This window comes from Mustela putorius, unplaced genomic scaffold, assembly GCF_011764305.1.
Source record: "Mustela putorius furo isolate JIRA1106 unplaced genomic scaffold, ASM1176430v1.1 tig00003854_pilon_pilon_pilon, whole genome shotgun sequence".
Classification (NCBI taxonomy): domain Eukaryota; kingdom Metazoa; phylum Chordata; class Mammalia; order Carnivora; family Mustelidae; genus Mustela; species Mustela putorius.
Genome location: NW_025422006.1, coordinates 6,574,914 through 6,591,148, shown reverse-complemented (window position 1 = coordinate 6,591,148; position 16,235 = coordinate 6,574,914). Strand labels below are relative to the sequence as shown.

The 16,235-nt window shown below is 45.4% G+C and overlaps 1 protein-coding gene across 3 annotated transcripts in view; it reads left to right on the top strand.

The window, feature by feature from the left end:
• The window catches only part of DOCK8 (dedicator of cytokinesis 8), a 202,626-nt gene that overhangs the window by 43,394 nt on the left and 142,997 nt on the right, over window positions 1–16,235 (top strand). For 2 of the 3 annotated variants that reach the window (XM_045065055.1, XM_045065054.1), the window contains exons 2-3: window positions 2,964–3,066; window positions 13,772–13,947. In XM_045065055.1, coding sequence (XP_044920990.1) covers window positions 2,964–3,066; window positions 13,772–13,947 — 279 coding nt within the window. Of the gene's footprint in view, window positions 1–2,963; window positions 3,067–4,058; window positions 4,354–13,771; window positions 13,948–16,235 lie in introns of those variants that run through there. The other variant, XM_045065056.1, reaches the window with a different exon arrangement.

Below are 16,235 nucleotides of genomic sequence, written 5' to 3'. Positions count from 1 at the left end.
CAGGTAGACCCGTCTGGTCTATGGCGGGAAGAGCTTCCGTAGGACCAGGAGATGAAATCATGTTATTTGAGAGGTCCTATGGGGAGGCTCTGGGGGCAGAAGTCGCAGGAGCAGTAAGTCCTGTCTGTCGAAGGCCCCCAGGTCATAGCAAAGGGCCTTTGCTTGGTTGTCTTGTCCCTCTGTGTGTACGGCCATCTCCCCAAGTAAGCATATAACTGAACGCCATGGTGGTTTGGGTTCCTTTGTAGTGCCAAATGCAAGATACAGGGTTGTTCATGCAAGATGGGCCTTTGGATATGGCCAGGGGTCTAATCTGTTGGTTTTTAAAAAATTGGTGATGGTTCAGCTTGTCATGAAAATCAGCATATTGAGTACTTGGAATCAAATTCTGAAGGTTTTCCTCCATTCTTGGCTGTTTCATTCAATTTAGTAATTTTTGCCTTCCCTCTTGTATCTTTGGGACACTTAACACACATCCATATCTGTATCTGTGTTTTTATCAGCTTTATTGAGAAATAATCCACACACCACTTAGTTTACCCATTTTTCATGCACAATTTGCTAATTCTTAACATATTCACAAAATTGGGTTTCTGTCACCACAATCTATTTCATTTATTTATTTTTTAAAAATTGTTAAAGTCTGTTTATTTATTTGAGAATGAGTGAGAGAGAGCACAAAGTTGGTGGGGGGAAGGAGGAGAGGGGCAAGCAGACTCGCTGCTGAGCAGGGAGCCCGGTGCCGGGCTCCATCTAAGGACCCCTAGATCATGACCTGAGCTGAAGGCAGACCCTTAACCGACTGAGCTACCCAGGTAGCACACCACAGTCAATTTTAAAATATTTTCATCACCCCAAAATGAAACCTCGTTCCCATTAGCAGTCACTCCCCATTGGTCTCCAAAGCCCTAGCCCTAGGCCTGCTTTCTGTCTCTGTAGACTTTCTTGTTCTGGAAATTTCATATTAAGGAATAATAAAATACGTGGTCTTTGGGTTTAGCTTCTTTCTCTTGACGTGATGTTTTCAAGGTCTATACATGTTGTCCTATATGGTAATACTTCTTTCCTTTTTTGTTGCTGAATAATATTCCTTTGCATGATAGATGGCATGTTGTTTATCCAAGCAACAGGTAATAGACATTTGGGTTGTTTCCACTTTTCCATTATGAATAATGCTGTGAGCATTCCTGGCTAAACTTTTGTAGGAAATTCTGCTCTCATTTCTCCTGGGTGTACTCCTAGGAGTGCAGTTGCTGGGATCTATACGGGAACACTATGTTTAACTTTTTGCGGACCAACCAGATGACTTTCCAAAGCACCTGCATGATTTTATATTCCCACCAATAACGCGCGATGCTCTGATTTCTCTCTACTCTCACCAACACCTGCCATCGCCCGTGTTTTTTTCTGAAATAGCCATCCTAGTGATTGTGAAGTGGCAGCCCCTATGGTTTTGGTTTGCGTTTCCCCAGCAGATCATAGAATACTTCTTATCCTCATGTGTTCTTACACTTAAAAAAATGAAATTAGGACAAGATCTCAGATAATTCAGGAATACAGTGAGAATGAACTGCTTTCACTTCCTGGGGGAGGGGATATCACTTCACTGCTTCCTTCTGTAGGGAGTGCCCCCCTGGCCATGACGCTGCTCCGGCCATATTCTTCTATCCTCGTCCCCACTCATCATCCGGAATCCTGGGAAGGAGAGATCATTGTCCTGTGTTGGGTTATGTGCCCACCCCTCTGTTTTGTAGTTATTAAGTACAAGATGAGAGTGTGGATCCTGAAAGGACTTTGAGGTGCTCTCGGATTGGGGGAATGAATGCTCCACGTGGGACCAGAACAGGGTTTCTGAAGTACCACGTTGCCACGTCGGAGGGTCAAGCAGACCATGTCAGAAACCTTGTCATGCAGAGTAATTACCAATTATGCTTAGCACACAGTGTAATGGAGAAAACATAATAAGCTTTATAATATTCAAATATTATTTTTTAAAGTCATCATTTAAAAAATTTATATAGCCCTTGGCTTGACAAACAGCATATTTCAAACACACGATCTCACCCGATCCTCAGGAAACGTCTGTTCGTGTCTCCTTCTGTTATGTCGTGGTCTCACTGGGGTTTAAATACACTTCAGAGAACTAGTCTGGGAATCCACCCACCAACGAATGAGATCGGATGAGAAAGGTAACGTGAGAAAATGTATTCTGAGCTCCGAACTAACGACTAACACATGAGTGCCTCAAAGACAATCTCTTTGCAAGCTGGGGTTTCCCTGGTCCACAGCTCGGGCCAGGAGGTGTGAGCAGACAATGGGGAACAACTTTCCTGTACCTGGTTTCCAGCTACCGAGGGTGTTGGCTGGGGACAACAGTGTTGGGCTATGAATGACTCAAAGGATCGCTCTGCTAGGAGCAGTTTGGAAAGAGTGCCGTCCTTGGAATCCTACATAGCGCTCAGGGTACCTGGAGGAAGGAGGGATTGTTCATATCATAGATCTCTAGAATGTTCTTTCATAGCAGGCAGCCGACCAGAAGGGTTCAGCTGCTTAAAATGAGAATGGCGGGATCAGAATGGCAGCATGGGGTTCAAAGGACTCTAGTCTGAGACCAGATGTCCTCATGCATGTCCTCATGTCCTGAATGGCTCAGGAAGAAGGACCCAAGCACTCTGGATCTTTCCTCTGGCCTCAAACTCTTCCCTCCTTCATGCTCCCATCCTTTCAGTACTGGGCAGCAGCCATGGTCGGCTGTGGGTGTCCTGGCCTTGGTGAACTTTTCAAGGCTGTATATGGTCAGACAAGAGCTACGCTGTCCACTCATAGGCCGCCGAGGACATGTTAGTTCCGCCAATTGCCCAGCCAACGCCTGGGTTTTATAACACGATACCGAAGATCGTATCTGTAATTGTGATAATCTGTGAAAATAGCCTCTTCATTTGGATATTTGTATCTTACCCAAGGTATTCTTCTGCGGAAATAAGGAAGCAGTTCACTCTCCCTCCGAACCTTGGCCAGTACCATCGACAGAGCATCAGTACCTCTGGCTTCCCCTCTCTTCAACTAGTAAGTATGAGTATGGGTTTGCTTAGAGAATGGTCATGTGCAGAAAGGCGCAGTGCGTCTTTTGCTTCCTGCTTCTCCTTAGCTCTCCGCTGCCGCCTTACACTTCCAGCTACGAGTTCCTACCTCCATACCTGCTTCTTGACATCACACGGTTTCCTTCTCGCCTTCCATCTGCCGTGCGGACCTCCAGGGACCATGCTTCTGAAGTCTCCGGCTTCAGTGGGCAAACAGGCTGCTTGATTTCCCCCAAATTATGATTCATATTTTGGGGAAGGGTGGAGTGGCCTGGAACCTGACTACCATTTGTACACAGGCTTTTATTAGGAAAATAAATCCCGAAATCCGGAAAGCCAAGTTAGGAACCTTAATTTTTAAAAATGGTTTTCTTGGACGTATAATTTACACAACAATAAATTCACTCATTTTAGGTGTATGGTTTGATGAATTGGGCCAGTTTCTAGTCATTTAATCTTTAATTAATCAAGATACAGAACAGTCTCTTTACCCCCTAGATGCCCCTTATGCCCCTTTCCAGTGGGTCTCTTCTTCAAACCTCCAACCCAAGGCAATCACTGATCCACTCCTGTCACGATTTTGCCTTATCTGGAACTTCATATAATTGGAATCACAAAACAGACCTTAATTTTTTTTAAGATATTTATTTATTTGTCAGAGAGAGAGAGAAGAAGCAGCACGAGGAGCAGCAGGCAGAGGGAGAAGCAGACTCCCTGCTGAGCAAGGAACCGGATATGGGACTCGATCCCAGGACCCTGGGATCATGACCTGAGCTGCAGGCAGATGCTTAACCCACTGAGCCACCTGGGCATGTCCAGACTTTCATTTTTGAAACACACTCCCCCTTTTAATTTGAAGGTTGCTTACATTTTTACATTAACACCTACTGTCGAGTGTGTATTATGTGTTACATTATTTGAGGGCTAAATGCCAGACATATGTCAGGTGGGCTACACCTCACTTAAATGAGATGATTTGTAAAACCAGAAGTTGAGTATTCACTTCCTTTGTGTGAGGCTACAGCCCTCGCTGTGCTCACTTCCTCACACGCAGCACGGCGGCACCTTCTTGCTTCTTCTAGTGGTTATCTTGAGGAGGTTAGGTTTTTTTTTGGTTTTTTTTTTTTTTTTTTTTTTTTTTCATTTCTCACTTACTACTTCAAAACCACTTCTGCTCTTCGAAGTTTTGTAACCTTCCACTTGTTTCCGGTAGCTGCCATCTTGCTCCTGTAACAATTACAAGACACGGCGTGTAACTCTGTGTCTTTCAAAGGTATGTTTGCGGCAGTGATGTGTGGTGATTTCAGTAGGATAATTTGTGTGTTGTATCATGGAAGAAATGAGAGTAGCAAAAAGTGGATAGCACCTTTTACTGCAAGAGGTAATGACATTTCTTCAAAAAAAAAAAATCTATTTTTTTTTTTTTAAGAAATGCCGACTTCGGTGGCTTGCTAACTGTCCTTTTTGTTTGAACTTTTCCTCCTTCAAAATTGCAGATTATAATAAAAGCACATTAAAGGCATGATGTCCGTGCTTTCAGATGGATTAGATAACCTTTGGACTAAAATATTAGCTATGGGGTTTTTTTTGGTTTAATTTAATGCTAATCGATATTTCATTAAAAACCCTCCTAAATTTTTTAAAAAATTTCTGCCTCACGTTGTATTCCAAACTGTGCAGAATTCAGTTAAAAAGTGACCAGATACATGTTTATAGTTCAAACAAGGTAAGGAGGGAGGAGGGTTTGGTGCCTTGCTTGTTGGTTGATTAAGACTGCGGCGCTCTGCAGTGGCTGTCTTGAGAAACAGTCGGACATCATCATGAAGAGGCTTTAAGGAAGTTGAGCTCACAAGCGTTAACCCCTTCTCTACACACCAGCTTTGACATTAATGCTGCTGTCTTAAGTTTTTCATTTAAAGACACAAAGAAAAAAAACCTTGCTGAATGTCTACAGGTGTTCTTTTGGTAGTTTTGCCTCTTTACCCATAGGTTTTGACGAAAGTGAGTTTTGGTGAATTTCTTTGTTAGCTAGGTAGTCAATTACCATGTGGCTTAACTACCCATTTTCTAACAGAGGCTATCAAAGAAGTTGCAAAAAGAAGCAGCAACGTTTAACTACACAAGACTCATGCTGTTCCTGCCTGTCCTAATTTATTCCTGGTTCTATTTGCAAATAAATAGCCTTTAAAATAGCCATATATTTAAAATATATCTTAGCATTCCAGGTTAGCTCCTGGATATCTCTGCCCAGATCACAACTCCAATTTCAACACTGGGTGCTGCCCTGGACCCTTCTTGTTAATTGCACGAGGAAGAGGAGGCAGGAGGGAGCTAAGGGGCCTTATTTTAATTCCCCCTTTAAAAAAAAAAAAAAAAGCACAACTGGTAGAGGAAATCACCTTAACATTTATCTGCTGTCACACTGTTGTATCTCCATGAAGTGGCCTTTCTTGTCCCTGAGTCATCTTCCCGAATGAAGGCTCCTCCACCAGAAATCATCAACCTAATGGTGATTTCCCTTTACCTTAAAAAAAAAAAAATCAATTTCGTAGAAAGCTAATGGGACATTTCAGCAAGCTTCATTCCTGGCAAGGCAGAGAAGGAGCTTATCCTCTAAAGACTCTGAGGCTGAACTAGCTTTTAAAAACACTTTTCCTTCCCAGGATCCTGGGATCCAGCCCCGCATCAGGCTCTCTGCTAAGCAGGGAGCCTGCTTCTCCCTCTCTCTGCCTCTCTGCCTACTTATGATCTCTGTCTGTCAAATAAATAAATAAAATCTTAAAAAAAAAAAACCACTTTTCTTAAATGCAAAGCTATATAGGCTGCTCATTATATGACTTTAAACAATTGGAAAATAAGACCAAACAACTTTGTTGTTTCCCAACAAAGGGAAACAAGACCTTTGTTTCCCTTACCTTTATTTATTTATTTATTTTTAAAGATTTTATGTATCTGTTTGACGGAGAGAGATCACAAGTAGGCTGAGAGGCAGGCAGAGAGAGAGGGGGAAGTAGGCTCCCCACTGAGCAGAGAGCCTGATGTAGGCTTTGATCCCAGGACCCTGAGCCATGACCCAAGCCGAAGGCAGAGGCTTGAACCACTGAGCCACCCAGGCGACCCACTCACCTTTATTTATATAACTATCCATTTCAACAACCAATGGCTATTTAATTTTTAGAAGTATTTAATGGTGCCAAGTTATTTAAAACCGGACCAGGGGTAGGGGGGGTTGCCTGGGTGGCTCAGTCACTTAAGCATCTGACTCTTGGTTTCGGCTCAGGTCATGGTCTCAGGGTCATGAGATTGAGCCCCACTTGGACGCTGAACTCAGTGGAGAGTCTGCTTAAAGATTCCCTGCCTCTGCCCCTCCCCGGACTCACCCATAGGCACTCTCTCTCTTTCTCAAACAAATAAGATCTTAAAAAAAAAAAAAAAAAAAAAAAATCAATGATTAGTTTGTTGTTTTGCAAGTAGTCCAAAGTTGGCCACAAACCCAGGTGGACCCCATTTTGCATGAATATTTCTGCCTTCTGTGAATTTGTGTATGTGAATAGAATTTTTGTGTTGCAAAAAGTTGCATTGCATCATAAAATTGTATCATAAAATTTACTTTTCTTTTAGACATAAATCATTAAAAATAACCATGAGGTTTTTTTCTACAAAAACTCATGAGATGGATCTGGATGAGAAGCATTACTGCCACTGATTAGGTATCTAACCGGGAACAAGTTAACCTCTGTGAAGGCTTCAGCTTTTTTCATTTGCGGTGTTGGATGAGTGCTCCCCCCACCCCGGTCCTGCTCCCTTAGGGCTGATAGAATGGTGTCAGACGTTGTGTAAATAGTGTATTGAAGACAGCAGTGAGAGATTAACTGGTGGCCAGAGGTGGTTTCAGCTCTGAAAAGCCTTGTGGTCTACTTGGGAGGAAAGATGATCCCGAGGACCTATACTGTCTTTAGCGTGCTAGGTGTCCCAAAGGAGATAAGAGCTTGCTGGCCGAGGCGGGAAGACTTAAAGGAAGGTTCTCAGCCTGGGCTGCCCCTTAGAATCATCTGGGACCTTTCGAAACACCTGCGGCCAGGCCCACCAGAGAACAATGAAATCAGAATTTCTAAGGGCTGGGGCTTACGTATGGAAACGGTAAAGTTCCCTGGGATTTTGGCATGTGATCTGGGCGTAGGATTCTTTAAAGAACCGACATTGGTGGAAGTGTTCCAAATAGGAGAAAACATAAAGTTCGTTTCTTTTGTGGTCCTGGTTACTCTGGATTTCAGAAAATGTGGTAGGTAGGGACCACTTGCTAGCTCTGTGGATATATCCTTATATAAATAGAGAGGCTTCTGTTGTAAATGGATCCATCCCATGAGAGAAAGGGTGTGTGTGTGTGTGTGTGTGTGTGTATGTGATTTTGTTAGATTTTTTTTATAAATTATATAAATTATAAATGTCAGCTCTAATTATAAATGTCAGCTGTGATGTATGGGGTGTTTTCAAAGTAGATAAAATATTTTTGAGTCTTGCATTCTGGAATATGAGGAGGATTGACCATTTCAAGCTGGCTTTTTAGGCCTCATGATATGGTTATAGACCTGCCTTGGGTGTCTTTGACACCCCTGTCTGAGTCATTTGTGACCAGTGCTGGGGAACATGGCCTTGTGCACAGACTCATCTGTGTGTAGCATTGCCCTCTGGCTTTGGAATCTTCCACTGCCACAGCTATTTGGACAGGTTGGCCAGACCCCCTCTCATGCTAACCATCCACACCAGCAAATGACTCTATAGTTGACGTCTTCTTTAAAATGAAATAGTAAAGGACGAAAGCCATATTCTGGTCATTCAAAGTCAAAAGGAGAATGAACTACAAGAAAAGGTCGGGACCTCTGTCTGAAGGTAGAAAGGAGAATTTGAGGCGCTGCACAGGGTTAATAACCTTAACCTACATTTTCGTAGAGGGAAAAATTCTATTTTTAGAAATGAGACTAGAAAAGATTTGAAGTGAAATGGAATGAATCATCTGGAATGTAATGGTTCTGCTGAAGAAAAGGATATAAAAAGCCACATCCTAAACACTATGGTTACATGACTTGTTTGTGTATAACATTTATGTTAAAAAAAAAAAAAGTCTCATACCTTTGAAGGCGTTCATTTCTCTAGTGTGTTTAAGCTTCTGTGCAATAAAGCAACCTTTTGCTTTTACTGGCAGGGATGACCGAAATGTTAGATCACTTGATAAATACGGTTCTTTTAAATTTTTCTGATGCTGTTGTCTTTGTGTGGATCATCTGTCAAGGAGTCGGGCTGTCCTCAGGTTTCATTGATTTCCCTTGAGGGGCGTGATGGAAATGAAGATTTCAATACAGTTTTCACGCAGATTCACAATGGAACATAAAATGACAGAGTGACAGCCTGCGTGCAGAGCGGGAATTTCATTACCGTCTTTGAAAAGCAGGGACATCAAAGTATCTTGGTAGAAATAGATTGATGCCCATGATGGCCTATCAGCCATCTTCCCCTCGGTGGCAGATGGCCATTGGTAGAAGTAGGGAATCATTGTTGGAGCTAAGCCGTGAAGTTCTTTGAAATAATGAAGGAGAAGAACTTGACTGTCTTCGGCTCTGTTTACCTACATATAGTAGAAAACTGAGAGGATTGTCTTAAGCTTGGCTTCCTTCCTTCCTTCCTTCCTTCCTCCCCACCCCTCCTCCCTTCCAGAAATATGTTTTGGGTCTCGCTCTGTGCCAGGCACTGGTCTAGGAGCTGGGGATGTGCTAGTGGATACAACAGAGAGTCTAGCATCATGGAACCTATGTTCTAGAATAGGTGACATGGACAAACGGATGAATGCGGACTCTGTCAAGGGGTATTAAGTGCTGGAAGAATGAAAGAGGGAAAGAGGATAGAGAGTGATGCCGAAGAGGAGTTATTTGGGTGTCTGTTGGAAAAGAGACACTTGGGAAGAATTCTGCATGAACTTGAGAAGTGTCTGAAGGAAAAGTTTTCTAGTCAGAAGGAACAGCAAGGGCAAAGTCCCCAAGACAAGAGTATGTCTTCTCTTCCAGCGACAGCAAGGAAGTGGAGTATGAGCTGAGCAGAGCAGACAGGAGACATGAGATCAAAGGGAAAGCAGGGCTGGGTCCTAGGCCTCAGAGACCACAGAAGAACTTCAGCTCTTACTCTGATTAAGAAGGGAAGTCTCTGGAAACATTGAGCCAGAGGCCAGGCATGATCTGACTTTTTATAAAGATGACTTACAGAGTTCCTTTTATAAGGATCACTGTACTGTGGTTGCTATGTGGAGAGTAGACGGGGGGTAGGGAGGGTATTAGGAAGTTGTCCCAGTAACTGTGGAGTAGGGCTGTAGAGAGTGATGCCAGTAGAGAAGGAGAGAAGGTTGGATGCTGAATATATTTCCAGAAGTAAAGTGGATGGGATTTTCTCATGGACAACGTGTAAGGCGTAAGAGAAAGAGAGAAACCAACATAGACTCTGAAGTTTTTGCCCCAGGCAGCCGGCAGAATGGAATCACCAAGCCCTGAGATGCCAAGACCTAGGAGATAAGGGAAGAAAAGATGGGCAGGAGGCAGGAAAATTAAGAGTTAGTTTTGAGTTTGTTGTGTTTGGCAGTCCTGTTAGGCCACCAGATGGTGATGTCTGGACCAGATGGTGGTGTAGCTGGAAAAGTCAACCTGGATTTCAGGGCAAACATATAAATTTGTAACATTGAAAAGTGATATTTAAAGCCATGGGATGGATGAGCTCCTCGGGGAGTGAATGGAGATTGAGAAGCAGAGACATTTAGGACTGAATCCTGGAGCACTGCATTGTAGGAGGAGAACCTGGAAACAGCGATATCCCAAAGGGAGAGTGACCGACCATTTCAACGTGTTCAGGACTGAGGGGTTTCGTGGTACACGGACTTTCAGAGACTGCATCACCTTCCATCTGAATAAAGTATTGCAAGAAAGAGGGGGTGATTAGCTGTGTCCTGTACTGTAGATGAACCAGGGCGGAGCAATGACCATTGAATTTGGCAGCAGGGGAGTCTTGGATGACTTTGACGAGAGATCTCTCATGAACAGCCCAGGAGATTTGAGGACCATCCCATAGGGGTGCACACACATGAGGGCACCAGGCCAGTACCCCTGGAGACATCACGCCTCTCCCCCAAGCCCCACACAGAGCAGCATGAAGCAACCCCTGCCCCCTCCCTTACCGCTCCCCCCACCCCCGCCCCCGCCGCCAGTGCTGTAACAAAGGACCCTTGTGATTACCTGTGTGATTTGGGTCAAGTCATTTAACCTCTCTGTTTTTCAGCATCCTTCTTTCTGAAGTATTTGCCAGATTTGTTATTTTATTTTTAAAGATTTTATTATTTATTTGTCAGAGAGCAAGAGAGCACAAGCAGGGGGAACAACAGACAGAAGGAGAAGCAGGCTCTGCACTGAGCAAGGAACCCCGAGGCAGGACTGGATCCCAGGACCCTGGGGCCATGATCTGACCTGAAGGCAAACACTTAACTGACAGAGCCAGACCCAGGTGTCCACAGATTTGTTATTTTAATCTGGTATCCATGTGCTCTCTGCATATACACTGTGCTAGGAGCTACACGGATTCATTTTAAACAGATACCGTTCTGGTGCTGTAGGAATTGTCAGTTTCAGAACAAATGGAATCCCAGTCATGTCAGGAGAACTAGGCTTTGATGTGCATTAGGGGGCAAGGGAAAGTACTTGGGGTCTCCACGTACTTGCCAAGGGCGAGAGGAGTTTGCATCGCCTTAGGAATAGACAGCTTCCTCCCTTGTCCATTTCGGTGTAGAAAGAGAGGGGAACTAGTCAAATGCCAGCTTGTCTGTTGTGCTGGAACCATCCTCAGGGATCTCTAACACGGTTGATGTTTACAGTGTGCTCTGCCCTGAAATCTGTGCTGACCTCCAGAGTTTCACTCTATGATCAGCCCCGCATATCGATTACACTTGGCGCATGGCCCCGCAATTCGTGCTTGGTGAGGTTACCGTGTCCTTATGATGGCCGCCTCTTCAAAGAGAGCTTTATCTGTGAGAATGTAGCTGACTTCGCCTTCTCATGGCTGACCGGAGATCTGTGCAAAGATGCTGGAGAGGCGCTACCTGATTCTTCTGTATCCCCCGCCCCACTCTCCACCCCCGACCCCTGCTCAGAGACTGGCGTGCAGCAGATGCTCAGCAAATCGTAGCTGAAGGAGGGAGTTATCTGTCCTTGTCACCCAGGTTCCTGGACACCCTGTCCTGTAGGCAACAAAGGCTGCTCTCAACCACATTTGTGTCACCATTTATAGCTTTGGATTTTAGGCTTGTGACAAGCAGACTACATTGGCTGCACCGGAATTAGCTTCCCTCCGAGGATTTCGCACAAATGCCATTTCTCCGTGGAAGCTTCTACTCACCACTGTGCTAGCGTCACAGTGCTTCTGAGTGTGCTTCAAATACGATTTTAAAGTATATATTTAAAGGGCCTCAGCTTGAGGGATCGATATGTCTCAGCATAAATTTACATTTGTCATTACTTTAAGTAATTAATTATGTCATTACTTTGAGCAGCTGGGCTCGTGAGAAACACAGAGTGGAACTTTTGGTCAGTGTGGTAAATGTAGTGATCACCCTCTTGCAAACACACTTACTATTGCCCTTTGTTTTAAGTATTTCTGGAAGTACAAATTCCCCAAAATGCCTGCAAGAGAAAACACAACTATCGTGGTTAAGAACATGAGCCCACCTAGGTGTGAATTCCAGGAGGTCTACCGACTTCCCAGCTGTGGAGCCATGGACAGATGATTAAATCTCTAGCCTTCCGCGTCCTCATCTGGAAAATGGGGTAAGAAGGGTGTGGAACTTATAAGCTTTAGTGAGGATGATGTGACATAATGTATAAAATGACCGAGCCGATTTCTTGGCACAGAGTAAGTGCTCGATAGTTACTGGCTTCATGGGTATCAACTTGGCAAGAAGGAGATGGGGTTTGCAAAAAATGCTGTTTCCTATTTCCGTTCCTGATTCTGAGTGCTGTGTACTGGGTTGTGGTAAGGGGTGGGAAAATCCACTTTCTCCTTTGGGGTTGGTTGGTCTTAGGCAGGTCTACAGAGAGAATGCCTGTCATTTCCTCTGGCAGAGGTCAGTAGCGGCATTGACCAACTCTGTCCCCACCTGTCTTCCGCAGAGGCCGATCCCCGGCTCCCTCTGCTCCTCTGCTGGTCCCTGTACTTTCATGGTCTTTTCCTTAGCTGGCCTGCAGGTCCCCCAAGAAACTTCCCTGTCCCCTGTCACAGTACACGGGAGCCAGGCTGAGCTAGGGATGTCTCTGCTCTCCTCCACCAAAGTATATCCTGTTGCTTCTCTTCCGCTCCCTTTGTCCCAGCAGCCCAGGACGTGACGTACGTCAGCCACCTTCCAGAATCTCAGAGAAGGAGGAGGGACCGTGTTCCCCCAGTTCTTTGCTTTGTCCTCCGTCCCCAGACCATCACTCAGGTCTCCACCACGAGGAGGTGGGAGGAGGGAGGGCGAGCCGCATCCTCTCTGATGTTAGGTCCTTTTGCCTCTCCAGCGAGCTGCGCATTGCTTCTCCTCTCTAACGTGGCGTCCTCGCATCGAGTCTGGTGTGTGGTTTCAGGGTGATGAAAAACCGGTTTTGTTAGTATTTCCTTTGGATCTGGCCGTGTTTCCCATCGCGCCAGTTCGAATCAGAGTCTGGAGTGTTTGTTTCAGGGGTCCCTGGTCGGCGGGTGTGGAGAGCAGTTGCCTCCCTGGGCCGGTGATTCCAAATAGACCTTCGTAAGTCACCCCCACGGAGCTGCTGCGCTCATCATCCCACGACACCACTCGCTCCGGTTCTTTCACTTCCTTAAGGCAGTGGTTCCCGTTTTGGGACTTCACAGCCAACAAAAAAAAGTTGCTTCATCGCCAACTATTTTATCAACTAGAGAATTGTCTCTTTCGAATCACCATCTTCTTCTGTCACTTCTTTTGTCCTCTCCCTGCCCCCCCACTGCGCGTGGAGGTAGTCAGAGCAAAACAGGACAGTCCTGTAAAAGGGAGTACATTGAGGCCAGTTGCCCCGAGTTTACTTCTTAAAAACACTTCATACATAATCACAGCCCACCGTGGGCCAGACTTGGTGGCAGTGATTTCCAGATGTTTCTGGACCGACTCGTGCTGGGCACCGGGACTGCAGTTAAATGAGTAAAGATAAGTGAGGCCGGCGGAAACACGGGGCCTGAGTAGTCCCACAGCAGGAGTGTTGCATTTGCCAGGATTTAGGGAAAATTGCCTCCACGTGCGACTTCACTGTATTTGGGTAGACATAGCCTCAGAGAGCTTTTGCAGGGGAAATTATAAAATTCAGCAAAGCCTCGTGATCTCATTTTGGATCTCCTCAGGATTCCTCATCAAGACGCAATTAAGCAGAGAAAAATTCTGCCTTGGGGTGTGATTTGGGTGCCTCACCGTGTTCTGACTTGACTTGCCGTGCTGTGTCTCTTTCCGTATCACTGCCTCTGGCTCTGACAGCCCCTCTGAGGACGGCGCCACTGAGTTGTGCGCTAAGAGCCAAGTGCTTTGCCGAGTGGAAGGGGCAGGCCCAGGGCGCGCCGGCTGTGGCCTTGGTGCTTTCCCTGGAAACCCCGCGGGAACCGCCTTCTCCTTCCCCTTATCTCTGCAGCCTCAGTTTTATGACCCGGTGGAGCCAGTGGACTTCGAGGGACTTCTGATGACACAGCTCAACAGCCTGGACGCGGAGCTCGCCCAGGAGCTGGGGGACTTCACGGAGGACGACTTGGATGTGGCGTTCACGCCAAAGGAATGTCGCACTCTGCAGCCCTCTTTGCCGGAGGAAGGGTAAATTGTTTTCCTAAACTGTAGCTGTCAGTGTGAAGTCGTGACTGTTACTGGTGTGGAGGGGAGACGCCTTAATTCTGGACTTCTGTTGGAACTCACGGTACCCCGATCCATTAAGATGGACAGGATGCCAACTCATTACTGTCACCTGTGGTGGTTTTTAAATCGTTTCAACCAGAGGCTTTAAAAAGGCATGTGGGGGCAAAACCACTTAAGGGGATGCTCAAGGACAGGAGGAGGGGGCAGGTGGAGGCCTGGGAGCGTGGACAGCCTGGGTGTCCGCTCAGCGACCTTGGGTGACTCATCTGAGCTCCCAAGAACCTCCGTGTCTCCATCCGTAAAAAATGTCCAGTGTTTCAATAATAATCAGTGAAATGATTCAGAAGCATTTGAATGGTTTCCACCAAAGACCCTGGATCAAGTCACAGACAAGTTCAACCCACATTTTTTGAGCATCTACTATGTGCCGGGCACATAGTAGATGAGTAAGGCAGCATTCCTTCCTTGGAAGAAAGTTTTGCCAAGTGGGGAGACAGTGGGGAAAGCTCTGTGGAGGGAATATGTGGAGATCTGGGTCGAACTTGAGTTTCCGCGGTGAGTCAGTCAGTGTGTTTCTAGGCGCGGGCATTAGCTCTAGGTAGTGAACAATGGAATTGTGTGCTGGTGAAACTCTTGTGACTTCCATGGTGGAAAAAAACAGTGCCTCTTTAAAAGTGTAGGGTGAACTTTAATGTACATTAATTTTCAAAACAAAATCAAGATTCACGTCTCTCTTGGACATTTTCTACTTAGTCACCTTCCCCAAAAATAGTCCCCGGAAGGAGATCATGAAACACGGCCCCTGCCCCACTGCTGTGCAATACATTCTAGTTCTGTTTTGGATTTTCTTCCATCATAGTTTAAGGATGTGGGGTGACAGAGGTACAGTATTATCGTGAGTCTTTGCTCTCCTGTTTTGATAGTTCTTATTCACGTAGGGGAGCTTGTCACATGCTCAGCTCAGACTATTTTAGAAATACTCCTTTCCCAGAAAACAAGCAGTGGGAAACACTTCCCCCACCATCAGCCCATCTATTCAAGTGTAACTTTCCCGTAGGCAAGCTCTGTTTTTTCACCGTTGACAAAGAATCATTGCCTATCATTTCGTCTGAAATTTATGGTTACTTATTTAATCATTTTCAAATGAGGTCAGAGTCTTGGAAAATACTGTTTCAGATACTTTAAAAAAAATATAGAGGTAGGACTTTTGAATTTTGATGAAAGAGGCAGGTTTTTCCCTTAGCATCCGTTATTTAGTATAATATTGCCTTGGGATCAGGATTTCTAGCTCACCCTGTCTGTCCGATGACTTTAAAACAACCTCTGCTATTTCAATCATTGCCCAGAAGTCTGCCATTATAATCAAAAGCCAGGAGGGCCTCGGCAGCCGCAGCAGCAGCAGAGAAAACAGCCGCTGACCCCCGTGGCCCCAGAACTTCGTGGGGAGCTCTGGCAGTGCGGTGGCTACACTGCACAGGTCCAAGGCCTGGGTTTAAGTCCCTGCTCTTCCCCTGCTGGGTGACTTTCAGCCCGGTTCTTCTCATCTCATTCTTCTTCAAAATTCGGATAATAGTGCAAGCCCATCCCCTCGGAGGCAGGTTGAGAATTAGCTGGACTTTTTTTTTTTAAAAAAAAGAGAGAAAACATGCATACAGTAGTTATCACAGTATCGCAGGAGGACCCAGAGACAGAGAAGGAGCGCCCCAGGCCACGTAATTAATAAGGGGTGGGGCATCAGTCTTTAGCCTGTAGTATTTCGACTCATTCATCTCTAATATCGAAACACTTGGGAAAACAGCCAAAAGTTTCGCTACTGTGTGGAACTGGTTATTCGAAGACTCTGATGCACCTGGGGAGGGTCTCCCATGGCACTCTTCTGCAGGTAGGACAAGAACTGCCCAGATTAAGAATCACCAACGAAAGAAGCCAGGATCCAGTCCTCAAAGCACAAGACAGACCTTCTTCATGGCTTTCCAAAAGGGAAACCTGCGTGTCCTAACAAGGTTACACATGAGCAAAAATTAGTCTCAATTGCCCCTGTGAGAAATGGGTATTTATGCTTATTTTTCTGGTTCTGTATGTGATTACAGCTAGTTCTACCTGTCTGGCATTGGAATGCCTTTAAGGGATGGGTGTAGTTTAACAGGATTCTCTGTAATAAAGAAAACCCACAGAGCATCAAATGGCAACATGTTTGTCTCATCGAAGTAGAAATGCTGTCGCCCGAGGAATGCTGCAGACACTTGATG